The sequence below is a fragment of the Salmo salar genome, chromosome ssa17, assembly GCF_905237065.1.
Source record: "Salmo salar chromosome ssa17, Ssal_v3.1, whole genome shotgun sequence".
NCBI lineage: Eukaryota > Metazoa > Chordata > Actinopteri > Salmoniformes > Salmonidae > Salmo > Salmo salar.
The window spans coordinates 15438304-15456998 of record NC_059458.1 but is presented as its reverse complement, the minus strand read 5'-3'; the positions used below and the strand labels follow the sequence as shown (position 1 = coordinate 15456998).

Sequence of the window (18695 nt, the reverse complement as noted above, 5' to 3'; positions counted from 1 at the left end):
TGTCTGGCGGGTCCAACTTCAGAGTAATGGACGACTTATACTGTAGGTCACAGCCCAGGGCCCTTGCTTTAATCAAGCTAGATGGCTGGATGGTGGAGAGGCGGAGTGTGAAGCATTCTTTGGACATGTACTGGAGTATGAATACCCAATTTGTAGGAGGCACAGACCTACAGTCCATGATTGCCGTCGAAGATCATAATTGTACATAGCAAATTAAACTGGGACAGTGTTAAATGTAACACTTTCAGTGTACACATGAAGTTAATATGTACACTGTGAGAGTTAAAATGCATTTATATTCAGTGTACATGGCTATGAACACCTATTTTGTGTATTTAAAGTCACGGAAGGCATATCAGAACATGCAACACACACACACACACATATTCATTGATAAATACAGTTTTAATCACAATCCAGGAATACTGGTAATCATTTGTTTATCTTCACCTGACATAGAAATCATAAACTACTGGGCTTTGTCTAGATTCAATCATTCAACAGAAATGCATTAGGAACAAGAAATGTTGTCTCTGAAGTCTGTCCATTGTTCATCCTATTGCTATAGCTTACAACAGACGTGTTACCAAAAGCATGGATTTGAACGGATGCAATCATACAATTGATATTATTTCATTAATAGAGCAACACTATAACCTAAAGAAATAAGGGAGAAAAACATGAACACAGATATCGACACCTAAATATACATTTATGGCAGAACAGAACATGTTGACATTCCATAATGGGCCAGACAACATTAGAAGCCAGCAATGATGAGTGCACTTAATGCATGGAACAGTGTCAGATTGAATGTGCCAATGTGACTGACCGGGATTCAAACCCAGGTCTCCTGCATGCCACAAGACTGTCAGCCCTCTGAGCTAAAGACTAGGCATTAGGTCTGAAGGGCTAACTCAAGTCTTTACGTCTCGGGAAAGATTACTCATCTTACACCAAGAACAAGAGAAATGACTCATCTTACACCAAGAGCAAGAGATATTACCGATCTTACACCAAGAACAAGAGAAATGACTCATCTTACACCAAGACCCAGCCAACACTGCCTCATCTACACAGTAGAGAAGGGAAACCCCAGGGTCTGTAACTGTTATAGGCCAGCGTGTGTAACCACACACACTACCATTATATCACTCAAAACCAAAACACACAACAAGCTTAATGATCAAGTAGCAAAGCATATTTACGTACCAGAGATACATGTCACTACTATAAGCAATTGGCTGCAAGTTGGTAATGGTAAAATACATGGGCAAACTATTTATTCTTTATGCGTATATAAATGTGTTATATATTTGAAGACTGTCGTTGTGAATCCCAGCCATTGACCCCAGGATATGATTGGTTGCTCTGTAACCAACCAGAGAATGGCAGTTTATCACAATCTCTTGAACTGTACTTGTAACCTGCGATACAGGTTTAAGATGATAGGGTTAAGGTTGTTTTTTTAAATCAACATTACTCATGCGATATAACATGCATAGAGAAACAAGAGACAGTGCCATCTTGGCATTGTCTCTCGCCCAGAGCAGCATGATATGAACAATGGCAATGTTTCACCAAATGTTAGCTACTTCCATGCCGTTGATTACATTTCCTAATGGGATGCGTTAGATGTTTTGTTACAATCTAATGATTATGGCTCGTTGTCCTTGCCCTGTTGAAACAGAATTCATGCATCAGTTGTAAACTGAGAGACTAACACATCCTATGTGCTTCTATGATAGCTGTGCAGAATAGGTTATAGATATATAGAAATGGATGATATACTGTGTATATCAGTGGTTCGCAATGCCCTTGATTTACAATGTGTTTCGTTGTATTATTTATATTGTCTGTGCATTTGATAGATAGTGTCATGGCATTCATCGCTTATAAACCTGAAGAAAGGAATCAAAAAATATATAATCAACCCCACATGTTCATTCAATAGATTTTCAAGCATTTAAAGAGGACAGAAATGTCATCGGTATTTCACATTGTCTTATAAAACAGACAACTAATTAGACTACCCCAAATAAAAATGTGCACACTTACATCAAATCTGTTATATACATTATATTTACAGTTGGAGGTCATTTCAGCAGTAAAGATCAGTCAAATGCTAAAACCCAAACAAACCCTCAACTCTGCCACTTCCATGGAATGATGTGAACAGAGGGAATCTATTTTCTACAATGCTAGCGCGCAAGAGAGGGAGTTAATACACTGTAGTTATAGTCAACGTTACACCTTACAAAAATATCAGAACATTTCACAAAGACATGTTATACAGTATATAGCACTAGGCCGTTGGCAGGAGAGTTCGACAGCTATCAAAGATGGAGCTGATTTAAAGGAATGTCGTCAATTTACTGAGTGAAATCCTGTCAAGCATTCACAATATCAGGTAGAAAAGATGTGAACCGTAACAGATTCATTGAGTGCAGTGGTGGGGATGTTTAGATTACCAATCAATATTCCAATTTCAAGACCGTTTGACAGGATTTTGAAAACGTAATGGTTGCCAATTAGCAAAATACAGAACCTGAGATATAACCCTCAACAGTAGACATTAATTTGCACCTATGTTAAAATTGTATAGTTCAGTATGTAATAATAATGATAATAATAATAATAATAATAATAGCAATACTACTACCACTAATAATAATACACTGTACATAGACATACATTAACAGGACCACTTCACTGTAAAATTTGCAAATACTGTATGTGCACTTGAAAGTGATATTATCTGACCAAGACAAAAAATATATACGTGACAAAGCATCACAAAACATGAGTATATATTTTTTGCATTGATCCGCATTCATTCCGCAGACAAATAATATGTAAATAATTAGAAAGTATACATTACAATTCATTACAATTCATTGTGTATATGCATAATACATTACATAACATTTGGGTTTTATTTGGGTTTGTTTAAAAAAAAAAAATAATGTCAGGGTTACCTTTTCTTTCTTGCAAATTGCACATATTGAATTGGGTATAAAGATCTCCATTATCAAACTACAGAGAGGGCAAAAATACTGGGAAGTATACATTCCCAGTCCTACAGTATGAGTATTTATCCACATAGTTCTGTACAAAATTGTAAGAATTAGCAATCTACCACAATCCACAATTTGAGTATGACTGCAATATAAAAACTTTAACAAAGAAGTCAAAGCATTTTGTCCGTGCCATATAGAGGCAGTCCCTTGTTTTTCGATAGCAAAACATTTCCTGTCACGTAAAAAAGACAAAACAATGACGAAGAAAAAAAAATATTCTACCACCTAACCCTAAAATCAGTCAATCAGTTGACATAATACATCCAGTAGATTAAATTAAAGAGGGAGAAAACGGAGGGGAAGATAATCCGCGACCACCTGTCGATGGCGTTTACGTCCGTCAGGTCAGGGATTTTGATTTTGAGCTGCGACGAGCGCCGCCGCAGTTTGTGCCTCTTGAGCTGGGCGTGCCTGTCAAAGCTGTGGCGAGGAACCGAGGCCCGGCTCGCCTTCCTGCACTGGACGCCGGTACCTGTGCTGGTGTTGTCAAATCCCATGACGGAGGAGTTCCTGCTGTCCGCCAGGCTGGTGGTGACCTCATTTCCTGCCACCTCGTTGTGGATCTCCAGGGTGGTCAGCAGGATATTACCGTGGGACTCCGCCTGGAGATAGAAGTAGAGGATTGATGTATGATCTGGATCTACGACAACATGATGGTCCTGCTCTGGACCATACATTGGAGAATCAAGATATGAGACTATGCAGGAATTAGAACAAGACAATTTGAATGAACGTTTGAACGGACAACACAGCACAATATATTTTTTTGTAGCGACACTATGGAACATGGACATTAGTGGGCTTGCAGACTTGCATTGGACGTGCAAAGGTCAAACCAGAAGTTGAACAAAGAACAATGACAACTTGGGTAACAAGCGACACGTACGGACTCATTAAATTCTCATGCGGACATGAAACATGTAATGTCAGTCAATGGTGACAGACAAGTCAGACAGATAGTGAAAAAAGACGTGTCCGCTGGTCAAGACTCACCGACTGTGAGACACGGAGCGTTTTTGCTCTATTAGGCTGCTTAGTCAGCTTAAGAGATGACGTTTTACCTCCTTCCTGAGGAGACTAACCACAAGAAACACAACACCATATTTACAGAGTTTCTGATCTGCCGTCGCATGAGTGTGCGGACCGCAAAGATAACGCCCGATAACTTCTTAACCTGAAACCCAAGAAACTTGGAAGAACGTTTAAGATGTTAGAGCATCTCGACAGAGATCTTCATGAAGACTTACCCGATTGGTGTCGTATTTGGCCGCCCTCTCGTTGTTGGCCCTCTCGGCTTTCTCTGCCAGCTTCTTCTGCATTTGTGGTCCTCGGCCGAAGAAGATGTAGTTGACGAAGGCATACTCCAGCAGGGCCAGGAAGACCATGACGAAGCAGCCCATCAGGTACATGTCGATGGCCTTGACGTAGGGGATCTTGGGGAGTGTCTCTCTCAGATGGGTGTTGATGGTGGTCATGGTGAGCACAGTGGTGATCCCTGGATTACAACAGACAGATTAAGGCAGGGTTCCCCAACTAGCCCCACAAGTTTTCTGAGAATATTTTAAATTTTCATTGTTGGACAAAAAGACTGTAAAAAAGCCAGGAAATCAGCTCCAAGTGATTTTAATTAAATAAATATGTTCCCAAGTATTCCCACGTTTAATGGAGAGACATGTTATTATATTCAAATGTAAGCAAGGTTTTAAATAATTATGTTTTAGTCAAACATTATGTCTGTTTGGGATTCTTGTGGTCAATTTGCAGTCTACTAATTATTTGTAATTATGGTCTGGCCAAACCACCTCCCAGAACAGAGCAGAATATTATTTGATAGAATTTTGGATTGCCTCGTTGTAGCCTGGTGCTCCAGTCTGTTTGTGCTTTGGCCAATTAACTCCTCCTCCAAAACACGCATGGTGTGACAATGGTAGAAGAGTTGGCTACAGTATATAACGAATGGGACTTGGCTAGTCTTGTTGTGCCCTGAGCCAAAATAACTTCCCCTAGTAGAAATGTGTCCTCTACTTGCCCCTCGGACACCACCAACCCCAAATAACTCATTGAATAATTGTGTACATTCAGCCTCCAGCTGTGAGTGACATTTTAACCATGGAAGGAGTTGAATTGAATGTCTCATGTTCAATATACTCTACATTATGTCCTAAAGAAAGGTCCCTTTATGGAGACAATGCTTTCTTTGCACATGCTTAATCTGTTGTCCATGCAGAAACACATATGTAGGAAAACTGACATCCAGCAAAATAGTAACATGTATTTTCCTTTACAAGAAATATAAACCATGTGCATCAGTAGCTAGTACTGTCATAAAGCAACATTGAAGGTAGTTAGAGTATAGGATCAATCTGGCCCTTTCCTTGATTTATTGATACATTAAAGGGGACAGTTTTAAGTGTTACCGGTTTGCTGTGTCAGTGTGTGTGTGTGTGTGTGTGTGTGTGTGTGTGTGTGTGTGTGTGTGTGTGTGTGTGTGTGTGTGTGTTGTCAGTGTGTGTGTGTGTGTGTGTGTGTGTGTGTGTGTGTGTGTGTGTGTGTGTGTGCGTGGGTGCATGTGCGTTTTTCTCGCTCTGAGGAACAGCAGCGTTCTCCCCCTTTTGCTTTTATTCATTGCAGCGATCTCTGGGGTTTTGCTGAACGGCAGCCATCTTCTTTATCGGTGTTCCCTCTGTGGTTCTATTACTCTCTGTCCTTCACTGCACCCACCGACCTGACAATTTAATCACAGGGCCATGTGCCCGTGGGCCTCCCTCCTTTTTCATCAGGAGACCGGACTCTCTGGGGATAAATATATTTTTTATGTAGCTTCTCTCACTCGCACTGCCTCTATCAGCCTCTGTCTCTCTCCGTCTCTCTATTTCTCTCTTTCTTTCTTTCTTTCTTTCTTTCTTTCTTTCTTTCTTTCTTTCTTTCTTTCTTTCTTTCTTTCTTTCTTTCTTTCTTTCTTTCTTTCTTTCTTTCTTTCTTTCTTTCTTTCTTTCTTTCTTTCTTTCTCTCTCTTGCGCTCTCTCTCTCTCTCTCTCTAGCCACTTTCAAAGGAAAAATGTCAGGTGTGTAGGTATTATGCATTTAAATAGTACCTCCCAAAAGTGAGAAAGTGGTAAGCAGTCCACATCTGCTAACATACTGGTCTGCTACTGAACAATGAACTATATGGGTTATTCTACCGGTAATTACTGTGGTATAGAGCCTATGTGATCCTGTATGGCTCAGTTGGTAGAGCATGGAGCTTACACCGCCAGGGTTGTTGGCTAAATTCCAGGGGTACCCATACGTAAAATGTATGCACGCATGACTGTAAGTCACTTTGGTGCTAAGGACTGACCATACATGATACCAAAATCATAGTTGCAACCATGTTTTCAGGCTATACAGTGTATGTTTACCATTTCATTGTTTACAAACTATGGCGTAAAACAAGCTAATACGTCGGTTTCTGATGGGGTACGACAGTTGAACTAAGCTCCTAAGAATCAACGGGTACATATCGTTCATTTAAAAGTTCAAAAATGGATCCACCAATCCCAGACTGCCCCTTTAATGCCTCTCTAATTGTATGTTTCAGACAGCCCCCATACTCTATTTCTGCTGCATAATCATTATGAAGGAGCCACTAAAGCATCGTGCAAATGACTTCAGATCCTGTAGCACTCTGCTTGCTAATGGCATTATCGATACATTATTCCTATCATCTGTTCTCTGAAATTGGGTACGAGGTTATAAAGAAATGAGATTTGGCCCACACTTAAGTGTCAGAAGATACTCTAGTCTAAAAGTGAGGAAGTATGATCACAGAGCCTTAGCAACTCTAGAGGACATTAACCAAAGGAATGCAGTACTTTAAGACAGCACCGGTACATGGAACAGCACTGGTACTTTGAACAAACATTCGGAGTGTTACATCGCTGAACACTGCATGTACAGGTCCGGGTTATTGTACCCTGCTTTACTCGCACCGTGCATCCTGTATATCACTGAATGCATGGAGAAGGTGAGCTACACTGAACACAATGTAGGTCCTGTGTGGCTCAGTTGGTAGAGCATGGTGCTTGCTACGCTCAGAGTTGTGGGTTCAATTCCCACGTGGGACCCAGTATGAAAATATATGCACTCACTACAGTAAATCGCTCTGGATAAGAGAGACTGCTAAAATGTATGTACTGTAACTCAATGGGGAGTTTTATTTCTTTTTGCTCAGAGTTATTGAGTAAAGGTACACCACGAGAGAGTGAAGAAAATGTGCTGGAACAAGATTAGGGCCAAGTGGGTCGTCTGGATTTGGAATTCACTGTAACACTGCTCCCTAATCAATTTTACCTTCAAACAATTCAATTGTTTTCCCACTGCATTGATATCTTGATTGCTGCTCTTACCGGCATGCAGCCTCCACAAAGCACCCTTCTGGGTGGCAACGGAAATCCCATAACGATCCATCACTGAGGGAGTTAATGTTTTTTTCTGGTGGACTCCTTATTAGCAAGCCACCGGATATTGCAGGCCTTTGCAAAGACCTCCCATTTCTCTGCTTTATGTTCATGAGAGAGTGCAGGGGAATCTGTCCACTCAGTAATACAGAGCAGACCATCAAAATATAATTAGAATATAATTATCTCACAGACTAGACCATATGTATGACCCTACAAAAGGGTTCCAAAAGGGTTCTTCGCCTGTCCCCTTAGGAGAACCCTTTTTGGTTCCAGGTAGAACCCTTTTGGGTCCCATGTACAACCATCTGTGGAAAGGGTTCTACATGGAATGCGAAATGGTTCTACCTGGAACCAAAAAGGGTTATTCAAAGGGTTCTCCTACGGGGACAGCCAAAGAACCCTTTTTAGTTCTAGATAGCACCTTTTTTTCTAAGAGTGTATAACTAGTGGCGTGTTGCGATCAGTCACAATGATAGGGAAACGGGATTCAGAGGCTTGTTAATATTGTACAATGTGTAACATATGGGGCTTGTACACCAACCTAATGCCACTCTTGCAGCCGAGGCATCGTAATTGATCCAGAAGGAGACCCAGGACAAGATGGTGATCAGGATAGAGGGCATGTAGGTCTGCAGGATAAAGTAGCCGATGTTCCTCTTTAGCTTGAAGCTCAAAGACAGTCGTGGGTAGGCACCTATGAAAACAAGATGTTGAGCGGTTGAATAGAATGAACGACTTCTTGGTTCGAGGAGCATACTGGAACACCTCGTGTTTTTGTTTTTGTTTCTATGGCAATGGCAGCATGGGTTGGATTTATCACTATGGAAACAAGCATCCTTGAACCATACTTCACAACAATTTGACACACGTTGGTTGTGAATGCGAGGCCAATAATAAAATATTTCAATACTAACTGTGATGATAGAAAATGTTGCACTTTCAATCGACATATATTATTTATTTTAAACTATTTCATAATTTATGCATGTATAAAAGTCTTGGAGCTTGATATGTTAGGCATTTGGTAATGTACGTATTTCTTCTCTGACCTGGCTTATGAAAAACACACTTAATGATTTATCACATATCTGTCATCGTAAATGTCCATTTGAGTTGCACATTCCTCTCTGTATAGCATTACACCAGTGATGCATGACTCTGGTCCTCAAGGGTCATAGTGTCTTCTGGTTTTCGTCCATGCCTTGTTAATCAGAGATGAATTAACATCTGGGTATCCAAGTGTGTGGACTCCTCAGCCAATCAATGGCACTTATTGATTCATTAAGAGCCAAGGACAAACGAGTACCAGAAGGAATGCAGAACTCAAGGGTGTCAGTTGTACACCTCTAAGCGATAGGAGGAAGTCCTTTCACTGCTACTAAGAAAAGTTTACCTAAGAAATATCCTCCAATACTACACATTACCGTGGCTATTTATTAAAGCATGGGGTTTGAGTCACGCTAACACGGATCATACCACTCCCACTGATTCGCACACAAACATTCTAAACAAACCAATCAAACTCTCGAATCACAAACTATCTGGATCGACGGACTGCTGTTCGTGTGCTGTATACGTGAGATGAGGTACATTCGTCAGGGGAGGGAACTGTCCCTTTAAGAAAGGTAACATTATGCAAGAAATAGTGGGAGGCGAAAGTAGGTGTTGAAAGAAGATTGGTGGTACAGAGGATGTAGGTGTGCAACTAAGCGTTCTCACTAGCTGTGTCTCTGGACGTACGTCAGTGAGTGGGGAGAGTACACCATATATTATAAGGAGGAGGAAGAGGAGGAAGAGGGGGATGAGAAGGAGGAGAGGAAGGAATAGGAGGATGGTGATGATGGTGATATGGTAACCATGACAACACCCATGATGACCACGACCGTGAAAACTCTCGTAATGTAAGGGTGCGATGTCCGACAACGTTCACCAGTTCAACACAGATCCCCTTTATCCACTACTAAAGTGAGAGGGGGAAAAAAGCATGTGGAAACAACCAATCTGAAACAACCAATCGGAGTTGACCTTTTGTATTTCATTTATTTGCATTGTACTTTCTCTATGCACACTCACAGGGCCCTGCACACTCACGCACACAGACACTCCAACACACAAACACTCAATTCATAATTTGCTCACACACATAATATGCACATACATTTATACTGACTACACACCCGCACACCCACTCACATACAATCATCATATACACTGCTACTACTCTGTTTATCATATATGCCTTGTCACCTTACCCTTATACATATCTACCTCTACCACTACAGTATCACTGCACATTGTAAATATGGTACTGGAACTGACTAACCCTGTATATAGTATGCTTACTTACTTTCTTGTGTTCTTCTTATTTCTGTTTCCTGTGTGTTTTTCTTCTACCTTATGTTATTTTTAGCACTACATTGTTATTGATTACTGCATTGATGGGTTCAAGAAAGGCATTTCACTGTACTCTGTGCACATGACATTAAAACTTGAAACTTGAAATCCTTATGGCAATGTTTCCCTGTGAGCTTGGAGGGGAATAATTGATGCTCTGGGCCTTACTTTCCACATGCATTTCTGATGCCCTGTTTCCCAGGCTGCTTCTCCATGGCTTCTCTCTTTTAAAGAGCTGAAGAAAACAGCGGGGTAATTGCCATCCTACCATCATTCACTGCTCCTGTGTGAGTCTCTGTGAGTGAAGCCAGAAACAGCAGCACATGGAGGAAAGTTGGTCTTTAGCCAGGCTCGGGGAGTGAGACAGGCCTTTGAAGTATGATACAGGTGTCCTCAGAGGAGCAAGGGAGAGGGGAGACAGGGGGCCCTCAGAGGATCCAGGGAGAAGGGAGACAGGGGGCCACACTGAGGAGCCAGGGAGAAGGGAGACAGGGGGCCACAGAGGAGCCAGGGAGAGAGGAAAGAGTATAGAGGGGCCACACTGGACACTCAACTTTAATGGCTGCCATCGGGGACTCAAATAAAGGTAGGGATGGTGAGGAACTCTCACATACAAGCAAGTGCATATACATACAAACTCTCACACCCTGACATGCATGTGCACGCATACATGAACATGCACGCACCCAAGCACCAAATTATGTCAAGGATACCGATAACATTTCTTCCAAACTGGAAGATACAGCCACTACAAAACTGAAGTAGCAGTGAAGAGTTTCATAGTGAAGCACTAGTTTGGTAAAAGCTAGATGTAAAATAACATGGTAAGGCTGTGTATTTCCTGAGAATGTGTTTTTTTTTTTTTTAAATAGGCTTCACCTGTGGAAAAGACAACATTTCTGGACACCAGCTTGTAGTCCACAATGGAGAACTGTGGCAGCTCAATGCGTGTTACCCCCGTCACCGCATTGTCTCCTCCCTTCCAGTAGAACTCAATGTCATCTGTCGTGTATCCATCTGAACCACAGAAAGAAAGACAGGGTTAGAATGAACCTACTGGACTGGGATACCATGTGAAGAAACTAAGTCACAGATCATTAAATCTCCACTCTCTCAATTTAACCACTAAAAAGGCCCAGGGCAATCAATCAATCAATCAAAAACATGATATACCTGTGTTCTGTATACAAGTATACAAAACATTAAGAACACCTGCTCTTTCCATGACATGGACTGACCAGGTGAATCCAGGTGAAAGCTATGATCCATTGTTGATGTCACTTCCTATGCTTCCTGGCTGATGTTTTGGTCACTTTTGAATGCTGGCGGTGCTTTCACTCTAGTGGTAGCATGAGACGGAGTCTACAACCCACACAAGTGGCTCAGGTAGTGCAGCTCATCCAGGATGGCACATCAATGCGAGCTGTGGCAAGAAGGTTTGCTGTGTCTGTCAGCGTAGTGTCCAGAGCATGGAGGCGCTACCAGGAGACAGGCCAGTACATCAGGAGACGTGGAGGAGGCCGTAGGAGGGCAACAACCCAGCAGCAGGACCGCTACCTCCGCCTTTGTGCAATGAGGAGCAGGAGGAGCACTGCCAGAGCCCTGCAAAATGACCTCCAGCAGGCCACAAATGTGCATGGGTCTGCTCAAACGGTCAGAAACAGACTCCATGAGGGTGGTATGAGGGCCCGACGACCACAGGTGGGGGTTGTGCTTACAGCCCAACACCGTGCAAGAAATTTGGCATTTGCCAGAGAACACCAAGATTGGCAAATTCGCCCCTGGCACCCTGTGCTCTTCACAGATGAAAGCAGGTTCACACTGAGCACATGTGACAGACGTGACAGAGTCTGGAGACACCGTGGAGAACGTTCTGCTGCCTGCAACATCCTCCAGCATGACCGGTTTGGCAGTGGGTCAGTCATGGTGTGGGGTGGCATTTCTTTGGGGGGCCGCACAGCCCTCCATGTGCTTGCCAGAGGTAGCCTGACTGCCATTAGGTACCGAGATGAGATCCTCAGACCCCTTGTGAGACCATATGCTGGTGGCCCTGGGTTCCTCCTAATGCAAGACAATGCTAGACCTCATGTGGCTGGAGTGTGTCAGCAGTTCCTGCAAGAGGAAGGCATTGATGCTATGGACTGGCCCGCCCGTTCCCCAGACCTGAATCCAATTGAGCACATCTGGGACATCATGTCTCGCTCCATCCACCAACGCCACGTTGCACCACAGACTGTCCAGGAGTTGGCGGATGCTTTAGTCCAGGTCTGGGAGGAGATCCCTCAGGAGACCATCCGCCACCTCATCAGGAGCATGCCCAAGCGTTGCAGGGAGGTCATACAGGCACGTGGAGGCCACACACACTACTGAGCCTCATTTTGACTTGTTTTAAGGACATTACATCAAAGTTGGATCAGCCTGTAGTGTGGTTTTCCACTTTAATTTTGAGTGTGACTCCAAATCCAGACCTCCATGGGTTGATAAATTGGATTTCCATTGATTATTTTTGTGTGATTTTGTTGTCAGCACATTCAACTATGTAAAGAAAAAAGTATTTAATAAGATTATTTCTTTCATTCAGATCTAGGATGTGTTGTTTAAGTGTTCACTTTATTTCTTTGAGCAGTGTATATATATATATATATATATATATATACTCACAGCTCTCGATCTCCAGAGTGCAGTTCTGCTCATCCAGAGGGTACCTCCTCAGGTCCATCATACAGGCTGCCGTCGTTGTGATCCTGAGGTCAACACACACACACACACACACACACACACACACACACACACACACACAAAGGGGGAAAGAGGATCACGTTAACTTAAGCTTTACTGGAGCCCACACACACATTCTCCAGCCATAGTGTCTGCTGTGGATCCACCTTAACTTCTCATCTGTGCATGAATCCATATAATTACAGTATAATGTTATTCACCATCACGTTATGATATCCTGAATAACCACAGTCAACTCCACAGAGAGAAAGGATATCTCTCTGTCCCCACTTGTAAGCAAGAAGAGCTGAAACTGAATACATTCCAGTATAGACTATAATTGTTGAAGAGAAACTATATATGTGCATTGATCTTTACTCATAGTGTTTCAGTTGGTATCAGGTTCAGCCAGGTAGACCAGATTACCTTAAGATATGACGAAATAAGCCTTCAGAACCAGAACTCATCATTACATTACACTCACATCTCAGTTACTTTACTGGACAGGTGATGTAACATCTGAACATTCCACATAGTAATGTCTGGAGATCCTACTCTGGGATTCCATTCCATACATTATCACTTACAGTTGGACTGTAGGTTTCAGGGTGAGTGATTGATTGAGTTGGGATAATAACAAGTGGACTGTGGTCCTGTATGGCTCAGTTGGTAGAGCAGGGTGTTGCAGCACCAGGATAATGGGTTTGTTCCCAGGGCCACCCATACGCAAAATATATGCACGCAGTGACTGAAAGTCGCTTTGTATAAAAGCGTCTGCTAAATGGTATAGATATGAACACTAGGGGATTTGTCCTTTTGGTCAGATCATGAGGTTGAATATTTTCGGTACAACAACGATTGATCTTCAAGCCAACGGCACATGAGGAAGAAGTCAGAATCAAACCATGTTCGTACAAGTTGCTGAATTCCTGGACTCCATTAGTAAAGCTGTAACCACTAGACAGTATAAGCTCCACAATGTAAAACAATACGTCATATATGTCTTTATGGATAAGAACGCCAGATCACATAGCTATACTGTCATCTCTGAAATACATTACATCCAGACGAGTGTGTTTGTCAGAAGCTATTAGACAAGATGGATGATTCCACCTACGCACGCACACACACGCACGCACGCACGCACACACACACACACACACACACACACACACGGAAGTACACACACGAACGTGCGCACGTACACACACATACACACACATACACAGCTAATAACACAACTCCATATGAGCTGTAAACAGGGTCAAGCTCATGCACCCACACACACACACACACACACACACACACACACACACACACACACACACACACACACACACACACACACACGCGCGCATGTTCTTTAGAGGGGGTACATGAAACAGATTTACAGGATGTTAAAAGAACAGAATCAATGCATTGTATTGAATCCAACTACGTATAATTCAAAACTAGTCCAGTGCGAGTGATTAATATGCAAAAATCATTGAATTTCCATGCTGGATGGCTCAATTTGGAAGAAAAACATGCATTATCCATATTCATTATCCTGATGAACAATTCAGGACTTGTCAAACAACAAAGACCAATGGCTATGGATATTGAAACAGGGAATCATAACAAAGCAACAGCTGAGCTTGCATCATCATCTATACATTTTCTTTTTTTATGTTGTTTTCTTCTCATCTTACCATATGTTTTAAAAATACACATTTCAACAAAGCTTCACAATGTACACGCTACTGCACCAATATGTCGCGGGAAAAGCTAAATTGAGCCTATAGGAAGGGATTATATTTACTAGCCAAAAACAAAACAGCTGGTGGCCTAGTGGTGGTCCAGTGGTCTAAGCCACTGCCTCCGCAGCACAAAGATCACTGCAGCATGGCTAAAAATCTGGTTCACTGCTATTTTTGGGCTCTCTCCTCTATTATTCCTCTCCGTCTATGCTATGCAATAAACAGAAAAAAAGAGAGGAGTGGGAATGCCCCACTTCTTTAAAAACACATAAAAAAAACCTAGCAGCTCATACAGCATGTATTACTATAAAATATTAAAATATTGTGATATCCCTTCAAATGAATCAGTCTTGGATGCATTCATCTAGAACCCACTGGTTCCACTGCTTTGGAACCCACCTCAGGCCGTAGAGCACTGTTCCATCCGGGTGGAGGCGGATCATGCGGTTCTTGACCGTCACACCGTGGACGAAGGACTTCTTGTCATTCAGGAAGTAGGTGTCAGGGACCCAGAGTGAATCTGCTACCCGGTTATCCAGGGTGAGGTTCAGTGGGATCCCTAAGTACGCCAGCCTCTTGTCCCTCCAGTACTGCTGGAAGTACATGGTTAAAGTGTAGTCCTGGAAGGAGATTAACATATGGTGACGTTAGTATACTGTAGTATATCCACTTCCTTATTTTTTATTGCCATACAGTGTGTGTGTGTGTGTGTGTGTGTGTGTGTGTGTGTGTGTGTGTGTGTGTGTGTGTGTGTGTGTGTGTGTGTGTGTGTGTGTGTGTGTGTGTGTGTGTGTGTGTGTGTGTGCGTGCGTGCGTGTGTGTGTGTGTGTGTTTCTTGAGTCTGCACCCCATAGTTCTGAGAATGACTGTGGATAAGCCTATTTTGGGAGGAGAGATGAGGAGTTTACAGTCACAAGCTGCCTGAATGGTGAGGGGAAAGGTTGCAACGTGGTGGCACACACTGTGCTACTCTGACACATCCTCCTGCCCACCAAACTGGTTTTCCAAATTTCCCCTCAGACCCACTCAACCCACTCCACTTCTCCTCAATACCGACCCTCTGTGTCAAAATGGCCGCCGCAGTAGAAGGCTTCCCAGCAGGTAGAAGGAGGAACAGTGTGGCATGGCTGTGTGATTCAGCCACAGTCCTAACGGCCTGTAGGCAGGGCCACGCTGTACCAGGAGTCTGTCCAAGTGGCTCCGCCACACACTCCAAAATACCCAACAGCAATGTGTTTCTCTCTCTACGCCAGCAGCACTGTTATGAGTGGAGCCAACCACATGGTCTCTGACTAAAGCCAATTACATTGTGTAGTATTGGGTCCAATATTTCAGTGCAGCCTACTCAGTCCTTGCAGCTTGCTATGGAGGAGAGCCAGAGGCAAGACATCATGCCAATTGAAAGTGAGGGGGCACGTACTCCCTCTATTTGGTCAGTTTTTAGGATAAAGAGATACAAAATGTACACTAAATGTATGACTCCGTACACCTCCAACCAACTGTTCAATGATGTCCCTGGAGATTATTTCAGGTATTTCAAGATGGGAGTGTTCCAGGGGTGAGAAGTGTGAACCAGTCAGGGATGTAGTTTTAGATAAGTCTTTACATGAAAGAGCATGAATGATTTAAATAACCACTGTAGCCGGTCCTGCATTCAAAGCCGCAGCTGCCTTGGAATTCTTATAAATCTTGCACGGGGACAATCACAGAGCATTTCAAATAAAGGAGTAGTCCTGATAAGGAGCTCACCTTGTGAAGTCTGACCCTGAATCAGTTTATCACACTGATGCTGTCATGCAACAGTGGCAATTGTGGTAATCTTCTTAAAGGAGGAATCTGTAGTTTGAATTCCATTCAAAGTATCAACCTGGAAGGACTGAGGGGAAGGCTCTTTGCACGTTTACTGCGCACTGTTTAGCTGTGTGTGTGTGTGTGTGTGTGTGTGTGTGTGTGTGTGTGTGTGTGTGTGTGTGTGTGTGTGTGTGTGTGTGTGTGTGTGTGTATGCTTGTGTATAGCCTTTGATTTATATTCATTCAATAACGCACCCTGTAAGGACTTATCAGTCATGGTCGCCCATATTACTGCGATTTTACTGCTACTACATTCTCCAAGACAGCGTTTTTTTTTGTCCTTCTGTAATTCATTTAGTGACCTAATGTTACTGATGACACTGGGCGCGTCCCAAATGGCACCCTATTCCTTACACAGTGGGCCCTGGGCAAAAGTAGTGCACTGCATGGGGAATAGGGTGCCATTTGGGACGCAGACCTTTGGGGGAGTTGAACCTGCTCTGGTTTGGTGGCGTCATTTAAATCAACCGACAGTGTGTGATGATCCCCTGTATACTGACCGATGCAGCAGCCTACTATTCTCATTTGTCATTGCATCTGCTCCCTGTCTCCAACAGATGCTCCTCATTATCAAACAGCTAGCTTATCACGATCATGCTTTCACACAAAACCACTCTTTATGAACCGGCCCTATCCCACCAACAACGTCCGTAATTCTATGATCTCACCCCTTGCCGTAAATCCGTGTACGTTTAGCGCATTTACAAACGGTCTCCTTGTGACATCATGCATTCGTAGAAAGATGAATTTATGCGTAGACCACAAGGTCATTAGCCAATACAATTCCAACTGACATTGTGAGTAGCTATGTACGGCTTATTTGCATGCGGTCCCCACATGCCATCATGTACTGTATGCACAAACACAACCTCTATAAGGTGCTTAGCTATATATTATCAAACAGATTGATGTAAATCAGGTAGCCTAGTGGTTAGAGTGTTGGACCAGTAACCGAAAGGTTGCTAGATCGAATCCCTGAGCTGACGAGGTAAAACTCTGTTATTCTGCCCCTGAACAAGGCAGTTAACCTGCTGTTCCTAGGCCGTCATTGTAAATAAGGTTTTGTTCTTAACTGACTTGCCTAGTTAAATAAAATGAGATATTCATAGTGCAGTGACAATAGTCAGCTAACGGTTTCTGACGGACTGATCGTAAACATTCTCTATATTAAACTACAGTATGTCGCTCATAACTGAACTGAAGCGATAACCTACACTAACAGTGACCCTCAAATTGCAAACACAGTTATAAAAACAAATCAATGTAGCTAATTCGGTTATACATTATTGTCAATCCAAACTCAGTAGAGAATAATTTGATGCAGTCGGTCATTTTCAAAGCAATTCCACAGGCTTCCCCAAGAGATTTCTTCTTGGAAGCCCATTTTTCACTGCGGGAAATCACCCTCTCTCCCTACTTCTGTGGTGAACCTCAACAGCATATTCAAATTAGCATGCATGGTCTCTGATCTACTCTAAGGGCCTTTAGTGGGAGGAGCTGATTACCCCAGAAATGATCTTAAATACACTATGAGAGGGGAGACCCAGAGCCGTACATAGAGATGTAATGGATAATAATGGCTTCTAAACACAGAGCTTTGGCTGCGATAACAATGGATCTCTCTGTATGTGCATTAGTGGGGTTTGATAGATAAATCAGGATTAAAACTGTGATATAAGGCTTCATACAGGATTTTACAAGTGATTCCCAAGGGGCAGGAAGAGACCAAGAATTACACAGAAGTCTGAAGGGATAAATAGCTGCCTGTGTACACCGACACAAGCAACATGATATGATGCTGGGCCAAAGCATTGCACCGGAAATGTGGGCACTCATCTTCAGCTTTTGCCATGCACAAAAGGAAGCACTCGCGCACGCACACACACACACACACACACACACACACACACACACACACACACACACACACACACACACACACACACACACACACACACACGCTCGCTATATAGACTTTGTAGAGGGATCATGCTACTGCAGAGAGCTGGCTTCATGGATCGATAGAATCATGTCCGATAGCAATCAAAAATGATAAAGTGGGGGTCAGCGTTTAAGCATAACCCCATTACACCTCTTATAACTCTCCTACAGCACTCTGGGAAATACGACCGTAACTTCAGGAGACCAATTGCCTCACAACACCTAGTAGACCTGCCAATATTCATAGGGGTTATGCCCTTCGACATCTGGTTACACATAGTTCCTGATGGAACATTAAAATTAACCTATATGTAAATTCCAGGGTCAGTATGGTCTATTGGCTGTAGATGGGGCAGGATTTCTTCAGATAGACACAGAGAAAAGCAAACAGTAATGACAGGAACAGTTGGAGAGAGAAAAAATATCCACTTCATATGACAGATTTTCTGCACCCACACACCCACGCTGCAGAGGGACTAATGGCTGGTTACTCGGGCTATCTCGTAGCGAATTCAAATCGTTATCCATTT

The 18695-nt window shown here is 42.8% G+C and overlaps 1 protein-coding gene across 4 annotated transcripts in view; it reads right to left on the bottom strand.

Annotated features, from left to right (window-relative positions):
- Positions 1-386: 386 nt before the first annotated feature.
- LOC106575272 (gamma-aminobutyric acid receptor subunit beta-3) overlaps positions 387-18695 on the bottom strand; it is a 64769-nt gene continuing 46460 nt past the window's right edge. For 2 of the 4 annotated variants that reach the window (XM_014151693.2, XM_014151695.2), the window contains 7 exons: positions 14773-14993; positions 12578-12660; positions 10796-10933; positions 8064-8216; positions 4328-4575; positions 4074-4157; positions 387-3682 (listed from right to left, as the gene is read on the bottom strand). In XM_014151693.2, coding sequence (XP_014007168.1) covers positions 3326-3682; positions 4074-4157; positions 4328-4575; positions 8064-8216; positions 10796-10933; positions 12578-12660; positions 14773-14993 — 1284 coding nt within the window. In that variant the 3' untranslated portion in view covers positions 387-3325. The remainder of the gene's footprint in view (positions 3683-4073; positions 4158-4327; positions 4576-8063; positions 8217-10795; positions 10934-12577; positions 12661-14772; positions 14994-18695) is intronic. The other 2 variants (XM_014151694.2, XM_014151696.2) reach the window with 1 other exon arrangement.